General features: G+C 36.7%; 1 protein-coding gene across 3 annotated transcripts in view; it reads left to right on the top strand.

Moving 5' to 3' along the window:
• Positions 1-26,571, top strand: part of LOC138709593 (DNA damage-regulated autophagy modulator protein 2-like) — a 60,119-nt gene that overhangs the window by 13,347 nt on the left and 20,201 nt on the right. For 2 of the 3 annotated variants that reach the window (XM_069840479.1, XM_069840478.1), the window contains exons 1-3: positions 3,457-3,643; positions 14,985-15,106; positions 24,893-25,119. In XM_069840479.1, coding sequence (XP_069696580.1) covers positions 3,573-3,643; positions 14,985-15,106; positions 24,893-25,119 — 420 coding nt within the window. In that variant the 5' untranslated portion in view covers positions 3,457-3,572. Of the gene's footprint in view, positions 1-3,456; positions 3,644-4,501; positions 4,867-14,984; positions 15,107-24,892; positions 25,120-26,571 lie in introns of those variants that run through there. The other variant, XM_069840480.1, reaches the window with a different exon arrangement.

The raw sequence follows: 26,571 nt of genomic DNA, 5'->3' as shown, positions 1-26,571 counted from the left end.
ATTGATCAAAAGTCGCTTTCTCCAATATTCGTTCTTAGGTTTCATACTTGTACATAATAAACATATACAGACAGGGGTGGACGCAGGATTTTTTTTCGGGGAGGGATTTGAGGAGATAGTAAAAATGGAGTAATGGGAAATAAGTTTATATACTCACAATTTGTTTCCGAGTCACAAACACAAGTTGGCCTGAGTAGCGTAGTCGGTATAGCCTTCTGTGCTCGAAGTTGCGGGTTCTACCCCAACCCAGCTCGATGGCATTTAAGTGTGTTTAAATGCGACAGGCTTCATATCAGTCGATTTACTGGCATGTAAAAGAAGTCCTGAGGGAAAACATTCCGGTACACCGGCGACGCGCGAGCGTTGTTCAATAAACCATAATTTTTTTATTTTAACATTTACAATGACTGCAATACAAAAACAATGACAAAATGACATTTACAGAAGAAGGCGACGAGGCTTCTTAGACATTTCATCCAGTACTTCATGAGCTTTTACTTCTACATTCTTATGTATATACATCAAGGCCAGTCCATTTAATCTGTCTGCTCCCATCGTGCTCCTCAAAGTCTTCAAATACCGCAAAGTTGAGAACGACCGTTCTGGTGTTGCTGTAGTTACAGGCAACATGCAGAAAAGTTTCAGCGCCTTGCGAGTGCAGGGAAAAATAATTTCATTGCACCTGTTCAAAGATGATATAAAATCAGTAGGTATTAGGTGAAGATTTTTCTGATCAAGGAAATTTCTTCTCCACATCTTCATTTCATTGAAGAAAGACTCTGGTGATGCATCAACATCATTGGGCCACTGATTTACTATAGCCTCAATAGCAGTTTCTAAATCTTCATCTGATGCTCGCACTATGTTTTCAGGCAGCAAAGTTTGAATGGACTTTAGGATTCCTTTATGATTTAAAAACCTGTCCTTGAGCTGACTAATGAAATAGTCTAAGAAGAGATGGAAAATTAAAAGCCTAAAATACTCTTCATGACTCTCTGTCTTGAAGTAAGAATGCTGTGTTTGTCTTCCTGCAGTTCTTGGAATTTAACATTTTAGCAAAGAGAATTTACGTGGAAAACTCTCTAATTCCTATGTACATTCACGGATTAAAATTAATATTATTTTTGTTTCTTGTTTCGTATTTTTCTCAAAATTTCGGGAGGGGATATATCCCCTTAATCCCCCCCCCCCCTTGCATCCGCCCCTATATACAGATATCATAACTTGAATAAACGAATACCTGGTGTAATAAGCGGTAGGTTGACAACCATGTTCGTGCGTCAACTGTTTCGCGACGTCATGTCTTGTTATTGTTGTTGTTTTGTTTTATTGTGTTGGGTTTCGTCTCTATGCAATAACTGCTAGTTTCTTGCAATCGCAAATTAACCACAGAACAACGTGTTTTTGTGCTACAATGTTGGTGGAAGCACAGTAATAACATAGCATTGGTGATAGCAGACTTTGAGACAAGATTTTCTGATGTTCAGGATCTGCATCAATTGCGACAGATCGAACAGTCATTCGTGAAAATCGTGAGTTATGTTCTGCCATCTGTAAATGCTTCCAAGACGTTAAGTCCATTGCAACCATGTCCATATGACTTATATCCTCTAAGATTTTAGTCCACTTTCATTTATGTCCACATTTTATGTTCGTCCATTTTTTTGGGTCCATGACTGTTATGTCCACTTTTATTTAAGTCCACTTTCATTTATGTCCACTTTTATTTAAGTCAATTCATTTTGTACCACTGGAAGATGTGCAGACTGTTTTTGATAGCCTTATAGATAATATTGAGCCTGACGTAATGGATTTAGCATTGTACATGGAAAGAACTTACATCCGAGGAACACCTGCTCGAGGAAGAAGAAGAGCAATGCCACCTAGATTCGCACCTGAAATATGGAACACTTATAATCAGGTTCTGGCAAGAGAACATCGAACTAACATAGTCGAGGGCTGGCACAATATCTTTCAGAAACACATCGTCACACATCACGCGTAGGTCTGGAAATTCATGGAATTTATCAAGAAAAATCAAAGGAATAATGAAATTATAATAATTTAATTGCTTGGTGGGCATTTGAATGTGCGACACCCTATTAAAAGATCGTATCTACAAAATTTAAGTCGAGTAGGAGAGATTGTACGGAATTACAACCACTACAACGAAGAAGGGCACATCAGAACTTACCTCAAAGCTATTAGTTATCATCTGAAGCTGTATGAAGATGAACAGGCAGAAGAGATTGAGTAGGGAATTGAAGTAAATTTGTAGATGGACATAAAGTATTGTACAATCATATAGTGGACGTAAAAATGTGGACATAAAATTTGTGCAATTGGACTAAAATAAAGTGGACATATACTTCATAGGACATATATTTATGGACATAGTGTAATGGACTTTTATGTAATGGACATAATAAAATGGACATTAAAATTGTGGACATTATAAAAAGGACCTAACGTCTGTGTTTCCTGTAAACCAGTGTCTAAACGTTGTGAATTGTGTATTGAGAAATAGGGCTTCCATTTTGAACAAAATCTGTAAAGGAATGTGTAGTCAAATATAAATTGAATATAATTAGGTAAATATAAGGAAGTGTTTGGGGAAAGCGACTTTTAACCCAGTCTGTAGATAAATAATGTTCCCTTCAAGACAAGCAAGAATCTGTTGGCTCCGATACCGTATATCTTAAGCAGTTCTAGAGTCGTTAAGAATCCACCACCCGTGACATTTATACCAATCTTTGAATAAACTGCGTGATAGGCCCATCTTGGCGGACGATCTATTTGACGTCCCACAAACACACACAGTATCCTATTTTTCGAGACTGAGATATTAATGAAAGAACAATGGTGGAAAGTGCTTGTGCAATGACGAGGGAAAAACAAGAGAAACTCGAGATGAAACTTGGTAATCGTGGCTTTGTCCACCACAAATACAACTTCGCCATCGTCGAGATTTCAAGTCGGGGCCGCTGTAATTGTAGGCCAGGGGTTTGTCAAGGTGACTTGTAATCTGTTGCACTCACTCTCAGTCCTGTAAAGACACACTGCGGAATTGGAATTTTCTGTCGCTCAATCAAGATTACAGTTGTCACTTTTAATAAGAAATCACAGATATTATTTTTCCTCTTAATCTACCAACGTCATGGCGTACAGTAATGATACTTTTGCCTATATCATTTTTGTTTCGCTCACGGTAGCTGTTTATTGTGACATGTAATGAGTTTGTAGTTATCTTTGATCCCCTGGAGGAACTAGTTGATAACTGATTTTAATTTATTGATAACTACATTATACGTTAAATTTTACAGTAAAAAATACGTTAAATGTGTATGCGACCTTAAACATAAAAGTAAATTTATTGTAATTTGTATGTGCAAAATTTTAGTTATTATGATCATTTGTATAAAAGCAAGATTTACGTCATTTTTATTTCCTGGAGAAATCAAAGGATAATATGTGTGCAATTTCAGAAGTCTCATCTGCTTCATTTTTACACTGTATATTGTATACCTTACACCAAGTAGTGATTTACGGAGAAATTGTATATACGTGCAACGATGGTTTTTACGAAGATTTACTTGATTCCAGGGTTCGTTAGTGTTTTTGTCCCTCTGACTTTTGTTATCACGTAAGTAAAACAAAATATTTTGATCATTGAAAGCTGTATAAAAGGACTTGTAGTGTCTTTCCTTGTAAATATACCGGTACTTCGTCCCAAATATGTCATGCTTTGCATTATGTTTTAATTTAGTGGTTCTGAGGTTTTATCAAATTGCTTGTTAGCATTGTCCAGATATAAGCTGATGCCGTACCAAAATGAAATGAACAGGCTTATTGTGAAATATCTATAATTACTCATATACCAGCACTATTACAGTTCTTAATCGTGGAAAAATATATAATTTTTAATTCTAAAAACAAATGAACTGCAAATTACAAGAAGATTATTTAGGCCTATTATTATTCTGTTGTATCATACTAAACAGTTACATATTATCCAGTTGTTCCCATTTTTGTTCTCTATTTTTGCGTCATTATCATTCCGCTCATAAAATTGCCAAGATAGTGCTTACAAATATTCCACGATTTCGTTTTTCTATGCGTAACCGTAGCTCCTTCACTTGGTGACAGTTTTTCATTTAAGAAATAGGGGTTCGTGCTCAGTATAGATGTTTTCTCAGAGTATTCATTTCACCCACGCTCCATTATGCTGAATGCCTGCCCATTATAATTAAAAATGCCGTTGGCTTGGCTTTTGGAGGGCTGGGCCCCAAGCGGTTCCATTTAGGCTTGCTTTGGTCCATTGTGTGCCATATATATATATATATATATATATGCTATGATTGCCAAAGTTCGACAGATAGCCCTGGTTGCATTTTTATTTTTATGCTCGACCATGCCGAAATGTAGTAATTATACACCTGGTAGCAGACCTTTAATGCATGTCATTAAAGTACACCTACTCATTGAAGGTCAGGTCTTTCAGCCAATGACGACTCAGGTTACAACTGTTCAGCCAATGACAGGTCAGCTTTCTACCGTTATAAAACCGCAAGTATCGATTATTCTCGGATATGCAATCGAAAGAGAATTAGCGAAAAGTCACGGAGGCTGGAAATCCAATACTGTCGCAGAAGGTTATGTTCTGTTACTATAATAATTAGCGTTAATTGTAAATAATATTCAAATAAATTCAATTTGTCATCTCGTTTTTCAATGTCTAATTTAATTTCAATGTTATCTCTGTAGGTTCTTATGGCCTAGCAAAGTCAATGTGGACATCTGTTCCTCGGAAAGAATCAATACTTTCGCGTCTGCGCACATCTCACAACATACGGGACATTGGTCAAGGTCAGATACAAAGAAAATTAATAATATCAAGTTAGGAATATGGTCGAGCATAAAAAGTCGTATGAAACTCGCCTATAATGGTAATTAAGAAGCTCGTATGAAAATTATGAAACTCGCTTGCGCTCGTTTCATAAATATCCATACTCGCTTTTTAATTACCTTCATTCTAGGCTCGTTGCATAATGTACTATTATTTTATTGGGTTATTTTACGACGCTGTATCAACATCTAGGTTATTTAGCGTCTGAATGAAATGAAGGTGATAATGCCGGTGAAATGAATCCGGGGTCCAGCACCGAAAGTTACCCAGCATTTGCTCGTATTGGGTTGAGGGAAAACCCCGGAAAAAACCTCAACCAGGTAACTTGCCCCGACCGGGATTCGAACCCGGGCCACCTGGTTTCGCGGCCAGACGCGCTGACCGTTACTCCACAGGTGTGGACGGTTGCATTTCTGAATCCGTTGCTGGCAGATAGGCTATCCTGCCCCAGCTCTTATAGAGCCAGGTCCTATCCATAGACTGATAGGCCCGGAGCGCCAAACCCTTCCCATGTCAGCATTGCAAATCCGTGTTACCACCAACACTTCACCACTTCACCCCAGTCTGTTTTTATCTATTGCAGATCATAGATGAAATGAGAAGGTAAAGGGTGTTGGTGGCATGATAAAGGGAAGCGGGAATACCCCGAGAAAAACCCTTTCAAGTGTCTGATTTAGCCACTACAAATTCCATCACGACGGGCCTGGAAGGAACACCAACGCCACAGGCACCGTTACATAAAGCAATAACACACCTGTTAACCGAACGTCATCAACTTAGGTGTGTAGCTTAAATGACGTATCATGCAATACGTAAGGTGAATGACGCTCAGATATCAAACGTGAAAACGTTGTCGTATCTTCTCTGTTTATCTTATCTCAATCGTCTTATTTAGATAATGCGTAATGTGACAAGATGTTACTACTGAAGTGAACCCGACCAGAAATGTTCTCTAACGTTGCAGACTACATGGTTTTGTTTACGTTATCATATCTAATTTTGCTCTCTAGTTTAATGTCTTAGGCCCAGTCGTACGAACACGGAATAAAGTCCTGATAAAATTAACTCCATGGTTACGGGAGAAATGTGTTGTACCAACTCGGAATAGTGCACTATCCGGAGGATATCTTCCGAATAAGCTATTCCATGCTATCCGTCAATGTTAAAGGGTTATCTAGACTCTAGAGCAGCAGTGGCGAAAATGTAATCGTGCGCCGAGCCACTGTGTAACCTGCAACGTGCATAGCACCTATGGAGGGAGTCGGACACCCGAAGGGGAAGTGAAGCAACTGTCTGACTTATTAACGGATTTTAATTTTCCTTACGTCAAGCACTTAAATATAATTTTACACAGTACAAGGCTACAAACTAATGTTTAGTACGTGTAACGAAGAAAGAAATGAACAAGAAAACATAGGACACATTATCACAACGTAAAATTAACTGTCCTCAGAATGTCTCTGCGACACAGTTTCAAAATCAGGAATTATGTCAGTTACTGCCAGTCGTTGTTGATCACGAAGGTACTTGTCTGTCGTAATCTAAATTTGGTTTTTACTATTTGAATTGTTGAAAATAATTTTTCACAAACGTAAGTTGTAGCGAACATGGCTTCAACAGAGCAAGCGAAAGAACGAAGCTTCGGATATTTATTTTTTGGCAAAGATTTGAAAGTTCAACATTTGTCAAGTCCTTACATCTAGCTTTCATTTGACATCACGTAGTAAATCAGCGAGTTCAAATTGAAGAGCTAACCGCATTATTCGTACATCTGCTGAAAAAGGTTGATGATGATGGTGATGATGATGATGATGATGATGATGATGACACTTAACCTTATACTGTTTCATCAGTAACATGTAGTACAATGCCGTTTTATGTTATACAATCGTTTTCCTCGTAATACTTGTGAACAAATCATACATTTAATATTATCATCATATTGACAGCAAAAAATGCGTCCTCCCATCCTACTTGGAACTTTCGTACATGGTTTCGAGAGAGACATATGCCACTCGCAGGTCAGAGACAAAAACAAATGGAACGGAGTTTGACTCCAGTGAGTGAGAGGGTGGGGGTTGGCGGAGGTTAGAAGCAAGCGAAATGCACAGCTATCACTGCGAGCCACAATGTCTCGCGAGTCACGTTCTCACCACGGCTGCTCTAGAGAATAAATTATAAAATGGCAGCAGCTTTAGACGTGAATCTCTGATACTGATTGTGAATTACTATAATTTACTTCTGAGAACGCGGAAACAAAAGAAAACAAGGCATAATAGTTCTGATGTCTGAAATAAGTATGACTATGAAGAATTTCTGGAAAGATTTAGACTAAAAATGGACACTGTTTTAAGGTACTGGAATTAATGATGATTTGGAAGAAGTGACAGACGGGTATGAATTAAATTTTTTAAACAAAAGCCGCCCTAAATAAGAGTTCGATAGATCGGCCTACTAATCAATTCATAAAGAATAATAACACAGTCTATTATATACAGTCGCGAAGCTTGAGGTGATTTTTTGCAAATCTCGTGATAAAGCGCTCCAAGCGGTTAGCAACTAGAAACAATAGACTGTCCACGGTCGACTTTGGACTGTGTCGTATTTCCATCGAGTGCTAGCTCGTTGCGTATTTCACATTGATGCTTGTGAAATGTTCGTTATTGGTTGTAATGAAAATGTTAATGGCTAAAATACAACAATTGGAATAATATTTTACTAGAGACGTAGAAAAATTAAGTTTGTTTTAACGAAATTTATTGATCACATTTTATTTTCAATTCTGGTGGGATTATTATTGCTTAGGCCTACTTTTTTTTTTCAAGGGATATGTTTTTAATTATAGTTGTTAATTTTGTTGTTATTTTTATTTGTTACTTTACTAGAGACGTAGAAAAAGTCTGTTACAATAAAATTTATTGATCACGTTTTATTTCCAATTCTGGTGTGATTATTATTGCTTAACCTCATCCCACTTTAACTACGTAAGCCTACACTACAAGTACCGGTACACGTAAGTTACTCCATTAATTCATATTTTCATTATTATTGTTGTAAAGGGAAATGCAAATTAATATTTATTGGTTTCATAGTTAATTATCGCTATAATCTTGAATGAGTGCAGGGATTTTAGTAAATTTCAGTTCGTTTTGCACAAACAAAAATAATATTAACCTATTTCTTCCAGGTATCTTCGAGTTTATGGTGGAATTTAATATACTTCATTAAAATAATAAATTAACTTTATGCATTTAATATTTCAATAATGGAAGGAAGGTGTTAATTTTTCCAATAGAACACAACGAAAGTGTAACATTTTGTCGTCTACTAGGAGAGAGATCTGCGATGATGAGGCGATAGTAGCGATCCTAGTGGTGGGCAACTACCCATGTTTGCATTTTTAGTACATATTGAGCTTCGCGACTGTATATAGTAGACTGTGATAATAAGTAAACAAAACAATTTTGTGACATTTGGAAAGAAAAAGAAAAAACAGATAAGAAAACGTAGGAAATCATTTACAATAAAAATTTTGTTGGGTACAAATGATTACTAATTATAGCTAAGGATGATTTTAACACGTGAGATCCTATGGCATCAATCGTTGCATCAGAAATTTTATATTGTTTAAGTTGATTTAAAGTTTCACGTGGGATCGTGCCACGGGCACCGAACATGAGCCCAAAAACTGTTCAATGTGTAATGTAGTTCACATTTTAATCATTGTAAAAATATTTTCAGGTTAATATTTAAATTTGTATTTCTGAAAATAGGGTTTCTAGTCATTTCTTCCTAAATTTGTAGTTGCCATTCCTTTCCACGAGTTTTTCCTACTTTTGCATTGATTTCTACATTGTACAATATATTATTTTGTTGTCGTTAACATAGTTGGCTTAGCATGTTGTTACTATAGAAACGAAAGTTTGTTTATTCAATCTGCTTTATGTAGAATTTCATCAAGATATGATCAGAGCTCGAATCAAACGTTTTGACGAAGGGAGAAAGTTAAATGTTAGTTCAATATAGTGACATAATAATTATGTTTAACCTCATATAAAAAGAAACAGAAAAGTAATAATACCAGTGAGTCTGATGAATAATAGCAAAAAAAGAACTTTTTGAATCAATGTAAGTATCTAAATAATGAGTTATTAATACTTACTTACTTACTTACTGGCTTTCAAGGAACCCGCATGTTCATTGCCGCCCTCACATAAGCCCACCATTGGTCCCTATCCTTAGCAAAATTAATCCAGTCTCTATCATCATATCCCACCTCCTTCAAATCCATTTTAATATTATCTTCCCATCTACGTCTCGGCCTCCCTTAAGGTCTTTTTTCCTCCAGCCTCCCAACTAACACTCTATATGGATTTCTGGATTCGCCCATACGTGCTACATACCCTGCCCATCTCAAACGTCTGGATTTAATGTTCCTAATTATGTCAGGTGAAGAATACAATGCATGCAGTTCTGTGTTGTGTAACTTTCTCCATTCTCCTGTAACTTCATCCCTCTTAGCCGCAAATATTTTCCTAAGAACCTTATTCTCAAACACCCTTAATCTCTGTTCCTCTCTCAAAGTGAGAGTCCGAGTTTCACAACCATAAAGAACAACCGGTAATATAACTCTTTTATAAATTCTAACTTTCAGATTTTTGGACAGCAGACTGGATGATAAAAGTTTCTCAACCGAATAATAACAGGCATTTCCCATATTTATTCTGTGTTTAATTTCCTCCCGAGTATAATTTATATTTGTTACTGTTGCTCCCAGATATTTGAACTTCTCAACCTCTTCAAAAGATAAATTTCCAATTTTTATATTTCCATTTCGTACAATAGTCTGGTCACGAGACATAATCATATACTTTGTCTTTTCGGGATTTACTTCCAAACCTATCTTTTTACTTGCTTCCAGTAAAATTCCCGTATTTTCCCTAATAGTTTGTGGATTTTCTCGTAACATATTCACGTCATCCGCATAGACAAGCAGCTGATGTACCCGTTCAATTCCAAACCCTCTCTGTTATCCTGGACTTTCCTAATGGCATACTCTAGAGCAAAGTTAAAAAGTAAAGGTGATAGTGCATCTCCTTGCTTTAGCCCACAGTGAATTGGAAACGCATCTGACAGAAACTGACCTATACGAACTCTGCTGTACGTTTCACTGAGACACATTTTAATTAATCGAACTAGTTTCTTGGGAATACCAAATTCAATAAGAATATCATATAAAACTTCTCTCTTAACCGAGTCATATGCCTTTTTGAAATCTATGAATAACTGATGTACTGTACCCTTATACTCCCATTTTTTCTCCATTATCTGTCGAATACAAAATATCTGGTCAATAAATAAGTTATTAATAGTATTAATTAATAAGAACACATTCGCCAAATTTACTGGAATATTTATTCTGATGAGACGAAATGTTCTTAGACTCTTTCCTACGAGGACTGTCTGTTGCTTTTATTCACTCTGATGCATAGCATTCGGAAGGAAAATCTTTGACACGATCCATTAATGATAAAAAATATCACATGCTAGTGTTTTGTTTGCATTCGATTCCGAAGAGATACGCTGTTCCATATTCTCGTGCTGTCATTTGTAATTTTTATGTATTCTTTTCTTCCCATGTTCTAAAACTTTCAAAGAGAGATTTTTTAATTACCTTCTTTTTCTTTTCATTCAAAATTGATTCACCTTCAAGTGAAATTTGCTCTTTCTGTGATCATTTAACTTTTTATTGTTGTTCGTGTTCAACCCTTTGATAAAAGCTGACTCAATGTCGATTTTACTATTTAAAAAAACACGTTTATTTTGAATTTCTGAACAGGCTATCGTACTTCATCTCACAATTTTCACTATATCGATATGTTTCACTTTCACTCATATACCTACCTACTTGCTCCCGCCACTGCTGGAATTTCTACCCGATGAGAAATAGGTCTATTACTTGATGCTTGTGTCTCCGGTTCTGTTACTTTACGCCTTTTATCACAAATTTTGACGTTCAACAAGGCAAGAATTACCTCTTAATAGCCTAACATTCACTGATCCACACTTTTTAGAAGAATGGAACTGACAACGACTACTAAGCAACACTGATAGTGAGTCTAACACGCATTTAAATTCAGAGAAACATATTTTAGCGTCACTGTCACTTAAGAAGTGTTTAGGTTGAACTGTTATGGACAGAAAGCAGTAATATGAACCTTATAAAATGTTAAAAACGTCATTTACATTCTTACTAACCACACGATACCTCCATTCTGGTTAGATGATCGTCCACCTCTGCTTCGGCATGTGGGCGTGAGGCCAGCAGCCGACCGATCGGTCTGGGCTCTTAAAGGGCTGTTGCCCACGGGATAGCGAGTGTTGTGTAAGCGAATGAAATATTGTATAATATCAATCGTAGGATCGATATCATAGCTATAAATAGGAATAAACAGACAGCCGAAATAATTGATCCTACGATCAGATTTGAAATCTCAGCCACTCAACCATCTGAAGTGAACGAAGAGAAAAAGAAAATCTACGAGCCCACGATTCAGTACCTATCGGCGAAATACAACATAGAAAAAAAATCACAGTTACCGGTCTCTTCTTCGGAGCGAGAGGCACCATTCCGAAAGCCTTTGTAAAGTGGAGGAAAAAATACAAGCTGACGAGAGATCTTCAAGATGCCATCGTCACCACCATTATAAAATTTTCTGTAGCGATATTTCGTCAGCATGTTTATGGTGTACATTCAGTTTAAATTATATTTGGTTCAATTTTTTTTTCTTATGTCTTAATCACTTTTGTCTGAAACCTGTTTATATAATTTTTCATTTTAAATTTTATTGTGAGCTATTCTGTGTCGCAGGGCAAACCCAAAACATTGGGTCAAATAAATTAATTAAGCCTACGATATGGAACTATAAGAACAGCATAATGTCCCGTCCCTCATTCAATACTTCACATCGTCAGTTGACCGCTAGACGTATTGCTGAAGTAACAGAACATAATTATTTAGTTATCCATAAGAGTCTTCCATGTGGACGTCAAGATCGTTCAATCGTGCTTTCCTCTGACGTCAATTGAGAGGTTTGGGGGGAAAAACCAGGCAGCTCCAATTTTTTCCATTTTTGAGTTATTTATGCACAGAGAACAAAAAAATTCGCTCTATCGTTTGGTCGAAGAACCAAGTAGTTCCAAGAATTACATTCACAGTTATAATGCATTTTGTACCTGCCTCTTCTATACATGCTTATTGCTTGGTGGTACGTTTTTCTTTGTTATCTCGCAAAGTACTGAATTGGAACTGCCTGGTTTTTCCCTCAAACCCCTCAATTTGACTCTGTTCAGGTGGAATCCAAAAACTGTTCTTAGTCGATTTGTAACAGATGAAACATGAGTGCACAACTTTGGTCCAGAGTCTAAAATTCAAGGCGTGGAGTGACGGCACCGAGGTTTCCCTTCGCTTTACGCTTTTCAGCAAGAAAGATTATGGCCACAATATCATGGGATGCTAAATTAATCTTAATGATTGAATATTTGAAAATAAGTCAGATGGATACTGAACAATGTTATGGAGCATTAATTATGATTACTTACCTACGCGATTACATCAAAGAAAAAAGAAGATGAAAGATGTCTTGTGGAATCCTCTTCCATCGAGACAACGCTCCTGTCCGCAAAAGTATTATTGCTACAAAATCAATTTACACTGCTGGACTTTAAATCTTAAGCCTGGTGCACACAGAATCAGACGCAACGCGGCGCGACGTTTTGCTTTACACGGCTGCTCGCCACAACTGATTTCCTAGCTGTGTGGGATTGGAAAACTGGCCTAGGCCAGAAAACGACGTCAATGAAAGAGGACTGTCTATATCAGAAATTCTATTGTATTTGGTTATTATTTCCAAAGCGCGTCTAATACGCCTAAAAATCTATGTAATTGAAAGCAACTTAATAATATAATAATAACTGCGTCCCATTGGAGGTAGCCCAGAAGGACTCAGTATACTCTCCTACATGAATTTTACAATATTGAATGTTTACATAAATTTTGTAGAAAGAAAATTAAAATAAACATATATGAATTATAAAGTGAAGAAAAAAAATTAAACAGAGTGAATATGATGACTCAGAATTTGGCAAGAGCGTTTCAAAACTGAAGTTATGATGTCAGCAGTAAGTGTCTGTGGTAGTTCAAAAGTCTTCCTGAAGCTCTCAAAGAACTTGGGAATCACACCACGAGCTCCAATAAGAAGACCAATCACCTCAATATCTTCAAGCTGGTATTTTGCTTTGAAGTAATCAACTGTTGGCAGATAAATGTTGATCTTTTCTTTATTGACATTCTCCGGCTGGCTACTCCCCGTTTCAATCCTTATGGTAGGATCAATTATATATCCTTTCTTGGTAGTCTGGGAATAGCTATGATGTCAATACGTTTAGAGGAGCCATTAGTAGCAAGGCAAAAGACTTCCTCTTCTACTATCCAAGACTTTTTTCTTAAAGCAGTTGCAATTAAGGATCGAACATGATGGTGTCTGGCATTTCGGAGGAGTAAACCTCTGTTACACTGACCTTGGACGTGGGCAAGGGTTTCAGTCTTCGGGCAGCCATGTCTGCACCGGGATCCGTCCAAAGAGCGACCAGGTACTCCTCTAACTGCTGCTAAATTGGCATTCATTTTGAGGCAGGTTACCCATTCAGATGTAGATAGTCCAGACTTATTACTACTAATGTAGTGCACACACGTCACTTTGTATGTTTATGCCTACTTCAGGAGCCACAATAATGAAAAATATAGGCCTATTAAATCAATAATGAGTGATATAGTCGCGACGCTGTTATTCCTGGCGTGACTCCTCCTCTTTGCTTACGTCTTAGGAAGTCAAGGCTCTATAAAGATTAAAGTCTAGGTAGGTAGTATCGTTTGCCATTTTTGTTTTTTCGTTGCCGAGCTACCAGACGAGGGATCTATTTGCCACACCGTTAAGCATTATCATGTCGTAGCTCTTATGATAATAAATCAAACGCACAGTAATTGAGCAAATAATTGAGCGGCAATTAACGTCCTCGTGTGCTTTCTGCGAACGCCAACGAAAGAGCCAAAATGGCGGGCGATTATATTAAGTATTTATCCAGCCTTAGGAAATGCATACCGGTAACGTCATCATCAGCGAATCACAAGACGCACACGTTTAAGTGTAGCCGACCTGCAACGTGATTAGCTGCCGGAAATTAGAGCGATGGGACTATAGTATAGAGCACAGAAGTGGGCCTACTACAAATTATTATTATTCATTTTTATTCATCTGGTGCGTTCACCTCATTTGCAATTTCCTTCCACATTTTAGAAACCACATTATTGTCGTGATATTGATTCAAAATGGGATTGTACAGAACGTATCTTTCTGTACTAAAGCAACTAATTTACGCTATACTTAAGAATACCACGTAAAAGCTTAAGTACAGGGCATATCAGAAGTCCGGTAACACTTTCAATATTTTATTACACAAAAACTACTAATGATAGCACTTTCAAACACACGTCAGTTTAAAGTCAAACTCTCAAAGTTCGTTTTACACCTTACAGAGATTCAATGTGTGAACCACGAGTGACTCGGCAGATGTCCAAACGATAATCAAACTCTTCCCATACCCTTTTCAACATATCCTCTGTGACCGTGGCGTCAGCTTCTCGAAATCTGGTTTTTAGTTCCTCTAAATCACGTGGCAAAGGCGGTACAAACACACGGTCCTTTAGATACCCCCATAGAAAAAAGTCACATGCAGTCATATCGGGTGACCTTGGTGACCATGTCATGAAACATCTGTCCCTTACTGTTCTTCTAGTAGACCTACCGATGGTAGGCCTATAGAAAACGTGGAAAGTGTACATAAAATGCTTAGGTTTGAGTATTAATGCATTTAGAAGGCTTGTGTACCTACTGTTTAACTGAAATTCCTTTTGTGAGCTTCTAATGGCTTTCTTATGTATGTACAAAACAGTTTTTATGAGATATGGAGAACATTCCAGTACTCTGTTTGGCTATAGTGGTCATGATATAAATTACAGATATGTAATGGCAGTTCTCAATGGCCACGTTGAAGCCTTGTTTCCGTACATCAGCAATACTGGTAGTCTTTCACCGGAGAGTTGTGTATTTGCACAATGTACGAATATCGCTGCATTTTTAAGTGAGTGCAATGTTATATTATTTTTATATTAAGTAATTAATTGTTCATTAAAATGGTTTCGTTTATTTTAACGATTATTTCAATCATGGGATTTATTCAACGTCATTAAAAGACCATGACAGCAGAATGAAATTCAAGTAATTAAAAGAATAAATATTAAAACAACTTTTCACTTCCTTTGCCATGTCACATATAACATAATCTACTGCTTGTAGTTTTTTCTTCAGCTGTTATTTGAACGACATACATACAGTACATGAAATCATTTAATGTACATCAAATAAGATGAGCTATAGTTTTCTAGATGCACACAAAAATAACATTATTTATAATGCCAAATATACATTAGACTTAATTTTTACACTATAATGTTGAAGTAGGATAAATAAATATAGGCATAATTAATGTTTCCACAAATTTATGTAAGATGTGTATGTATCGTAATACCGGGTATGTGAGTGTTTTTGAAACTCTTCATCTAAATCTGGTTTGCTAATAATAATAATAATAATAATAATAATAATAATAATAATAATAATAGCTAATAATGTTTATGACAAGGGGTTGAATCCTGTAACAGATAATATAATACATTACATTAATTAATTTGTCACAAACTTCGGTCTGGGAACATACTGTTCAACTCTCTCCAGCTTATGCAAGGAATAATATTTAAAAACATTTTAGATTGATTTTGAGTTCATCACCATTTTGTGTTTTTGAGTTCAAATAAAGACCTATTAATTTTTGTTATTAAAATTATTATATTTCATGTATAGCACCCACTGCATTTATATTTAAGTTGTTCTTGTTACCATGGAAATAATAATTGAAGTTAGTTTGTTGTTGTATGTCACAAAATATCGTCTGTGAGATCTATTTATTTAATTTCATGGTATTAAAATGCATCGGTATACAAATATTGAACTTGTAGACATGCATAAGGCATTTGGAGCAGCTTACGTCAATGCTAATTTGGCAAAGCGAATCTATGAGGAGCAACACCCTTAGCGCCATATTCCATATTAATATCCAGAGAAACATTATCTTTCAACACGTCGGTGCACCCTCACATTTCAGCTTAAATTGTCGAAATTATTTAATGTACATTTTCCGAATCGTTGGATAGGGAGAGTAGGTCCAGTTGCTTGGCCGGCACGTTCCCCAGATATGACTCCAGTTGACTTTTGTGTTTCGGGTCATACTAAATCAATTGTTGATGAAACACCCATCGACACAGCAGAAGAATTAGTTGCTAGAATTATTATTTTTGCTTTTGACGATCTTCGTAACCGACCACAGGTATTTCGAAGGATTCGTTGTTCAATCATACGGCATTATACTTCGTGTGTCAACAATGGCGGTGCAATTTAGAACAGTTTCTATAGTTTGTCAATACCATTTTATTAATATCTGGTATTAGATAAAAAAATTGTGTAACCATAGAAAGTAAATAAAGTAATTTTCGAAATTGAGATTCTTTCATTTTTTCTTTCATACCACTATCACTTGGAAACTATCACTGCTCATTTAGCAGTAGGAAGACTGGGTCACAAAATCATTCTGGAATTCAGGGAAGAGAAGATAAGGCTTATATTACTCTACTTGTATGAATAATTGAACATTCATTCTTTATCTACACCATATATGGTGTATACAGGCTGTTCATAAAGTCTGGAATATTACTTATAACTAGACATCGGATTTTTAGGCACTAAAAATTGCAGTTTTAGGCGCCTAAAATAAGCTCAAAATTTGTAAAATTAGGCTCTATTTTAATGAAAATAGGCATTTTAGGCACATCAAAGTATCATACTTATTTCTTTCACTGAAATTTTTAGTTATACACTAAAATACGCACAAAAAAGTATGTTTAAACATTAAAAAAGAATACTATATTATATTTATAAACAGCTGCACAAATTTAATATATTGAAACTAATGAAATAATGATTATTGATATCAAGATTACTCATTTTAAGTTATTGAAATTCAGTTCCATGCTCAGACTTTATTATAATTATCTGCACAGTACACCACCAGAATTTTTTCTAAATTCTCCACAGTTAACCTTTGCCTTTTGTCACTGAGAATCATTCTGAAAGCAGAAAAACTTCTTTCAACCGAAACTGATGTGAGAGGCGCAAATTTTAAATTAGGTACAATAGAAACATCAATACTTACTGGAACATTTACACTTTCCCCCGATATCACTCTTGATACTTTTTCCAACAATGAAAATCCTACATTCTTATTTAATACGTTGTCCCACTTATTTTTAACTTTTTTTCCCAGTTTCGCCCAAAGCAGAATGTATGTTCACTTGAGCTTCCTTTACTATTGCTATTTGGCTACAAAGAGATTGTTTTTCACGTTCTAATTGTTCAATGCTTGCAGGTATGAAAGAAAAGTTTGATGTTATGTAGGCAATATCGTTTTTCACTCGTGAGTCATTCAGACAATCTTTCACTGCTTTCACACACGCTGCACTATCAGTTTCAGGTAATTTATCAATAACTGTGACCACTTCTTTAAAATACTTAGAATAATACACCACTGACTGAATCCAGGTTCCCCATCGTGTAACAACCGGCTGAGGTGGGAGTGGGATATCTGGAAAGTTCTCTCTGAATATTGAAATCCTGGATGGGGCTTTACAAAAACATTTTTTTGTGTTAGAAATAAACGAATTGACAAGAGGAAATTCATTCCGGATTGTTTCAGAAACCCTGTGAAGGCCATGTGCTAGACAGGTTACATGCGTGAGGTTAGGATAAAATGTTTTAAGAAGTGAAGCTGCAGCAACCATGTATGAGGCAGCATCAGTACAAAACAACAGAACTTTAGAATCGTCTATATTGCCTGAGTATAAAGACTGTAGGCCTTTATTTACAAAATAAGCAATGGCTTGGCTATTTACTTTCGAAAGTTCCTTAACACATACGAGGTGTGGAATCGAAGGTCCATCAGGACTAAGTTTTCCTACTACCATATTTGCTATATACCTATTCATAGGATCTGAGGTTTCATCCACAGAGACCCATATGTAAGAATCACCTATATCCTCCCGAATGGAAGCTAAAGTTTCATTGTATATTCTGTCTAAGTAATTTTTTCTTAGGATCGACTCAGATGGGATATTTTGTTTGCAGTATTTTTGTAAAAACTGTCTTAAAACCGGATTTTCAATTGCATTCCAGGGAATGTTAGCAGCAACAAACGCTCTGGTTAAATCAGCATAGAAATTGCTGCTGAGATTGGATGAAGTAGGCTGTGTTAGTAAAGTTTGTTGCAGTTGATTTTTCTGCTGAGCTTTAGCCTTATGAGCCGCTCCTTGCACATGCTGCTTTAGGTGGCACTTCTTTTCTTGCGAAATCTAAAAATGTAAAGTAAACTGAATTAAAATAAAATCCTAATTGTTGTATTGCCGTATTTCTATCACAAAGTTAGTGGGTTCGAACAATCAAAATTTTAATGACCTGCAAATACTTTAATTATCAGAATTTAAAAGGTTAAAGTGTAGTGGTCTTAAAAAGAATTATACCTCAGGATAGCTCAATCAATGTATAAATATTATAGGCCTACTCATTAAAATTAATAGAATTTATATATTTCAACTATTGTTACATACCTGTTTGCTACAAATCTTGCAGAATATTATTTTTCCATCATAAGTGAATTCTGAATATTCTGTTAGCCATTGCCGGATCAATGTAGATTTTGCACTTATATTTTTCGGCATTATCGCGTTAAACTTCACAGGAAAACGTCCTACCTCTCAAAACTTCTCAACACAAATAAGGTGAGGGAAAGAGCAACTGTTAACGAGTATTCAAATGAACCGTTGTTATTGAGATTCAATTGGACAAAAATACAAAGTTCCACTTATTGTTGCATTTTCTGGTAGTGTTAACACTAGGAGGGCCATTCTTTTAAATATTTTGTAACGGTTTACCCTACTAATTCGCAGTTTTACGACTTTTCATAAGTATTTCAAAAACACTCTTTCTCCAAAAATTGTGATTTTATGACACTCTGAAGGGCAGTACAGCTAATCGGTTTCAGACCGAAAACAGTCATTTTTATAGTATAGTATATCTCTGAATCGGTAGCAGCACATGTTGTGATTGTTGCCTGCTTCAAAACTAAGGTTGGTTCTTTGTTGGCATTTATGCCTCCAAACATGTTAAATTCGGTGAAATCTATTGCGAGTGTCGTGAGATTCAAAACATTTTGTTTCCTTTATCAATGGTTTCATGGTCGGTGTGAAGCAAACTTTCCACTTTTTAAATGCCTTAAATTTCGCAGTGAATGCATGTATAAATTATAAAAAGTAAGAGTAAAATGCGAAACTTTACAGTGAGTTAGGCATTTTTAGGCGAATATTAACAAATTAGGCTCTAATAACCGTTTTAGGGCATTTTAGGGCACTATAAAACTCTTTGAATACCTTTCAATTTCCATGAAACACAAATATTAATAATTATTTTTACTTTTCTCCTAAAGAAACAAAATAGGCATTTGCCCTAGAATCCGATGTCTGCTTATAACTTCTTAAATTTTAATTTTACAAAAGAAAGTTTCGTACAAAAGCTGTTGCAGATAAACAATAAAGTATGACACCAATGTTCTAAAAAAGTTAATTCAGGTATACAGAGTGTGACTAAATTTTATTTTTTTTAAATGGCACCCTATATTAAAATTTACATATTCCAAATTTCCATTAAAATTTACGTGTGAATGTGTAGAAATTTTACCCATTCACCCGTTTCATATCTTAATTGTTTATTAAAATTATTTTCTGTACTTAAAACTTAACACAAATAGATAGGCCTAGTTCGATTAATTAAAATGTGTCTCAATGAAACGTACAGCAGAGTTCGTATAGGTCAGTTTCTGTCAGATGCGTTTCCAATTCACTGTGGGCTAAAGCAAGGAGATGCACTATCACCTTCACTAGAGTATGCCATTAGGAAAGTCCAGGATAACAGAGAGGGTTTGGAATTGAACGGGTTACATCAGCTGCTTGTCTATGCGGATGACGTGAATATGTTAGGAGAAAATCCACAAACGATTAGGGAAAATACGGGAATTTTACTTGAAGCATTTCCGGACAATAGTTTATTATTAAAAATATTTAATTTTATACCCTCTATCACATCAGAAAATTAGAAATAGTTATTCTGTTACAATATAGTGTTCAAAAAGTATGGAACAGCCTATTGTAGATTTGAGATGGAACAGATTAGTCACGTAACTATGAGAAAGTTTTCGTGATAGACTGGGATATTGTTTGGCTGTGAATGGTTCTCATTTTGAGCACATGTTGTAAAGTTTGGTTAGTAATACTGTTTTCTTTAGCTTTATAGCCTACTCAATATGATTTTACATAGGCCTACCATTTTGTGTTAAGTTTTAAGTACAGGAAACAAGTTTAATAAACAATTAAAAGACATGAAACGCGTGAATGGGTAACATTTCTACACATTCATACGTAAATTTTAATGGAAATTTGGAATATGTAAATTTTAATATAGGGTGCCATTTAAAAAATACAATTTAGTCACACTCTTACTTACTTACTTACTGGTTTTTAAGGAACCCGGAGGTTCATTGCCGCCCTCACATAAGCCCGCCATCGGTCCCTATCCTGAGCAAGATTAGTCCAGTCTCTATCATCATATCCCACCTCCCTCAAATCCATTTTAATATTATCTTCCCATCTATGTCTCGGCCTCTCCAAAGGTCTTTTTCCCTCCGGCCTCCCAACTAACACTGGATTCGCCCATACGTGCTACATGCCCTGCCCATCTCAAACGTCTGGATTTAATGTTCCTAATTATGTCAGATGGTGAATACAATGCGTTCAGTTCTGTGTTGTGTAACTTTCTCCATTATCCTGTAACTTCATCCCTCTTAGAACCAAATATTTTCCTAAGCACCTTATTCTCAAACGCCCTTAACCTATGTTCCTCTCTCAAAGTGAGAGTCCAAGTTTCACAACCATACAGAACAACCGGTAATATAATTGTTTTATAAATTCTAACTTTCAGATATTTTGACAGCAGACTGGATGATAAAAGCTTCTCAACCGAATAATAACAGGCATTTTCCATATTTATTCTGTGTTTAATTTCATTCCGAGTATCATTCATATTTGTTACTGTTGCTCCAAGATATTTGAACTTCTTCACCTCTTCAAAAGATAAATTTCCAATTTTTATATTTTCATTTCGTAAATGGTTTTTCCATCTGTTCACGATTGAATGGTGCACACCTGTGGAGTAACGGTTAGCGCGTCTGGCCGTGAAACCAGGTGGCCCGGGTTCGATTTCCGGTCGGGGCAAGTTACCTGGTTGAGGTTTTTTCCGGGGTTTTCCCTCAACCCAATAAGAGCAAATGCTGGGTAACATTCGGTGCTGGACCCCGAACTCATTTCACCGGCATTATCACCTTCATCTCATTCAGACGCTAAATAACCTAAGATGTTGATAAAGCGTCGTAAAATAACCTACTAAAATAAAATTAAAAAAAAAGCGATTGCATGAGCATCTGCAAGCAAGTCACCATTCTCATGCTTGATCACGTTTACCCTTGCCTGATATCTATTCTTGAATTCCTTTATGCCCTTATATAAATCTCTAATGTTTTTATTTTTACTATTTGAGTCACACTCTGTATACTTACTTACTGGCTTTTAAGGAACCCAGAAGTTCATTGCCGCCCTCACATAAGCCCGCCATTGGTCCCTATCCTGAGCAAAATTAATCCATTCCCTATCATCATATCCCACCTCCCTCAAATCCATTTTAATATTATCTTCCCATCTACGTTCGGCCTCCCCAAAGGTCTTTTTCCCTCCGGCCTCCCAACTAACATTCTATATGCATTTCTGGATTCGCCCATACGTCACACTATGTATACCTGAATTAACGTTTTTAGAACATTGGTATCACATTTTATCGTTTATCTGCAACAGCTTTTGTACGAAACCTTCTTTTGTAAAATTAAAATTTAAGAAGTTATGAGTAATATTCCATACTTTTCGAACACTCTGTATACACCATATATGGTGTAGATAAAGAATGAACGTTCAATTATTCACACAAGTAGAGTAATATAAGCCTTATCTTCTCTTCCCTGAATTCCAGAATGATTTTGTGACCCAATCTTCCTACTGCTAAATGAGCAGTGATTTTACTCGGGAAAAGGCGACCAAAGGGTAACGCTAAATGTAAGCGTTCACTACATTGTATCGCACGCCTCGTACGAATCGCACGCAACGGATATTTTAAGTGCAGTGCGTTCATTGTAACGGCTCTACCTCATCGGATTCCCCTATCAGCTGTTTAAAACATGACGTCGTACGATATTGACATTACTGAAAGCAAAGGAGTTGAGGTTTGGTCTATTAATTACGTCTGTTAGCGAATAAGAATTTGTAATTGCTTCATGCGTCTTAATTGAAGAGGAAGAAACGAAATAAATATTGGTTACATAATATATTTGCAAGAAACGACAATGGGAACGCCTCAAATTATATAATTCTTCGCAATTTTCTACACGCGAAATAAGTTTTCCGTCTGTCATTTCGGCGCGACACTGAACATGACACAACATAATAGTAACAGTTGACCAATTAAAATTGATTTATTAAAGAAGGCCATGATCGCACGCATCGGAAAAGTTGCCCATCCGAGAAACGTGGACGGATTTGCCGAGAGGCGATGCGTGCGATACGATGTAGTGAACGCGGTTACATAACAATTACAGCAAAGATAGTCTTTTTCCGATCCGTGCGATTCGTCCGATGCGTGTGATACGATGTAGTGAACGCGGTTACGTAACAATTACAGCAAAGATAGTCTTTTTCCGATCCGTGCGATTCGTCCGATGCGTGCGATACGGTGTAGTGAACGCGGTTACATAACAATTACAGCAAAGATAGTCTTTTTCCGATCCGTGTGATTCGTCCGATGCGTGCGATACGGTGTAGTGAACGCGGTTACATAACAATTACAGCAAAGATAGTCTTTTTCCGATCCGTGCGATTCGTCCGATGCGTGCGATACGGTGTAGTGAACGCGGTTACATAACAATTACAGCAAAGATAGTCTTTTTCCGATCCGTGCGATTCGTCCGATGGGTGCGATACGATGTAGTGAACGCGGTTACATAACAATTACAGCAAATAAAGTCTTTTTCCGATCCGTGCGATTCGTCCGATGCGTGCGACACGATGTAGTGAACGCGGTTACATAACAATTACAGCAAAGATAGTCTTTTTCCGATCCGTGCGATTCGTCCGATGCGTGCGACACGATGTAGTGAACGCGGTTACATAACAATTACAGCAAAGATAGTCTTTTTCCGATCCGTGCGATTCGTCCGATGCGTGCGACACGATGTAGTGAACGCGGTTACATAACAATTACAGCAAAGATAGTCTTTTTCCGATACGTGCGATTCGTCCGATGCGTGCGACACGATGTAGTGAACGCGGTTACATAACAATTACAGCAAAGATAGTCTTTTTCCGATCCGTGCGATTCGTCCGATGCGTACGACACGATGTAGTGAACGCGGTTACATAACAATTACAGCAAAGATAGTCTTTTTCCGATCCGTGCGATTCGTCCGATGCGTGCGACACGATGTAGTGAACGCGGTTACATAACAATTACAGCAAAGATAGTCTTTTTCCGATCCGTGCGATTCGTCCGATGCGTGCGATACGATGTAGTGAACGCGGTTACATAACAATTACAGCAAAGATAGTCTTTTTCCGATCCGTGTGATTCGTCCGATGCGTGCGATATGATGTAGTGAACGCGGTTACATAACAATTACAGCAAAGATAATATTTTTCCGATCCGTGCGATTCGTCCGATGCGTCCGATACGATGTAGTGAACGCGGTTACATAACAATTAAAGCAAAGATAGTCTTTTTCCGATCCGTGCGATTCGTCCGATGCGTGCGATACGATGTAGTGAACGCGGTTACATAACAATTACAGCAAAGATAGTCTTTTTCCGATCCGTGTGATTCGTCCCATGCGTGTGATACGATGTAGTGAACGCGGTTACATAACAATTACAGCAAAGATAGTCTTTTTCCGATCCGTGTGATTCGTCCCATGCGTGTGATACGATGTAGTGAACGCGGTTACATAACAATTACAGCAAAGATAGTCTTTTTCCGATCCGTGCGATTCGTCCGATGCGTGCGATACGATGTAGTGAACGCGGTTACATAACAATTACAGCAAAGATAGTCTTTTTCCGATCCGTGCGATTCGTCCGATGCGTGCTATACGATGTAGTGAACGCGGTTACATAACAATTACAGCAAAGATAGTCTTTTTCCGATCCGTGTGATTCGTCTGATGCGTGCTATACGATGTAGTGAACGCGGTTACATAACAATTACAGCAAAGATAGTCTTTTTCCGATCCGTGTGATTCGTCCGATGCGTGCGATACGATGTAGTGAACGCGGTTACATAACAATTACAGAAAAGATAGTATTTTTCCGATCCGTGCGATTCGTCCGATGCGTGCGATACGATGTAGTGAACGCGGTTACATAACAATTACAGCAAAGATAGTCTTTTTCCGATCCGTGCGATTCGTCCGATGCGTGCGATACGATGTAGTGAACGCTTATCTTAACAATTCGTCTTTTAAGAAATTCTAAATGTATATAGTTTACACTGTACATGTTAGTCGTAAATATGTATTGTAAATCTTTTTACGCAATAATTTATGGTTTCTTATTATTTACAGTATTGTGCTGCGTCTATGTAAAGTACCTGCAAGTAATAGAATTCCCCACGATCTCCTCTGGAAGTGGAGTAAGCGACGCTATAAACAGAACTGCCCTTGTTTTTGGTATCATTTCCTGTATCGGCTTTGACATAGTTGGAAATTTCCAAGAATCAAACATCATAGTGGTGCACATGATAGGGGCCGTTCTGTGTTTCGGAGCAGGAACGATTTACTTCAGTATCCAGGTAACTACACATTAATAAGCATATTTGTGGAATTAGTGACGGAGTTAGGCCTACAATACTTTTCAGTTCATGAAAATGAATGGAACTTTTTTGTTTATTAATTATACAGGGTGTAAACGATATAATCTACCAAAAAGTACTGACTAGAGAGTAAATAACTTAAGAAAAAACTAAAATAATATCTTTATGTAACTGTCAAGTTTTTTCTCAGAAAAAAAAAATGTTTTGTGAGTCTAACTTTTCGGAAATGAGAATAGACAGTCATCATTTACCAAAGCAGTTGTTTGTTGCTCTATTGATATGTTGGGCGCAAGGTCATTTGCAATGGCATTCGTGTTCAATAAATAGTAGACTACTATCAGTCTTAAAAACATTGTATCTTACAAATTAAAAATAAAATTATAAGAAATAATTAAATGTCACTAGAAATTTGTTCAGTAGACCGATATGTACTGTCTATATAATTTTGGCAGTTCAAATCGTTTACACCCTGTATATGTTCTTAAAATTAGTACATTTTCATTCAGTAACCTGCTCGTATTGTGCGATTTATTTATTTATTTATTAAATCATAATAAGTTAAGAACACTATATCTTTCCTCATTACCCATGCATCTCAACTTACCAGGTCACTGCTAATCGCAGTCTTGATACTGGTCAATTTATCAGCTCGTAGCAGTGTAAGTCGGGAGAAGATACTACCTATAAAGTTTTTTTCGAGCATATATTATGAGAACAGAAGTGAGAAAACTTTACAAGGAAAAGAAATACGCCACTTTAAAAATGTTTCTGTATAATTACTGTCATTTAGCTCCAGTAGCATATCCCTTAGTATCGTCTCCTCTTCTGCTAATTACGCCATATTATCAGCAAATGTTATGCATTTTATTCTTTTTTCTTCTACTATCACTCCTCCCATGTCCTGAAATCAGTTCTTCACTAAATCCTCCAAGTAGATGTCGAACAGGGTAGGTGATAAAGGGCATCCTTGACGTACATCTTTCCCTATTTAATTTCCTTCTGACATTTCTTCTCCTATCCTGACTTTGACTCGTTGTTTCATATAAAGGTTATTGAATAGCCTCCTCTCCTTTTAATCCACGCCAATTTTCTTTAGGATCCCCAACCATTTATTCCAATCCACTCTATCAAACGCCTTTTCTAAGTCTACAAATGCTATAGGCCTATACACTTCTTTATTCTTCTCTAGATATGTTTCGCCTATTGTTTGTAGTAGTCCAATTGCATCTGTCGTACCTTTCCCCTTTCTGAAGCCAAACTGCTCTTCTTCCAACTGTTCTTCAATCTTAGAATATAATCGTCGATTCAGCATTCGCAGGAGAATCTTCCTGAGTGTAATATCAGGCTGATAATTCTTCGCCTTTCTAATGTATTTCATTGCATAATGACATCATTTCCTTCTTGTTTTCACACAAACATTTCATTAATTCA

The sequence above is a fragment of the Periplaneta americana genome, chromosome 11, assembly GCF_040183065.1.
Source record: "Periplaneta americana isolate PAMFEO1 chromosome 11, P.americana_PAMFEO1_priV1, whole genome shotgun sequence".
NCBI lineage: Eukaryota > Metazoa > Arthropoda > Insecta > Blattodea > Blattidae > Periplaneta > Periplaneta americana.
Note: the sequence above shows the minus strand (reverse complement) of the source record. Positions and strands in the feature narration are given on the sequence as shown.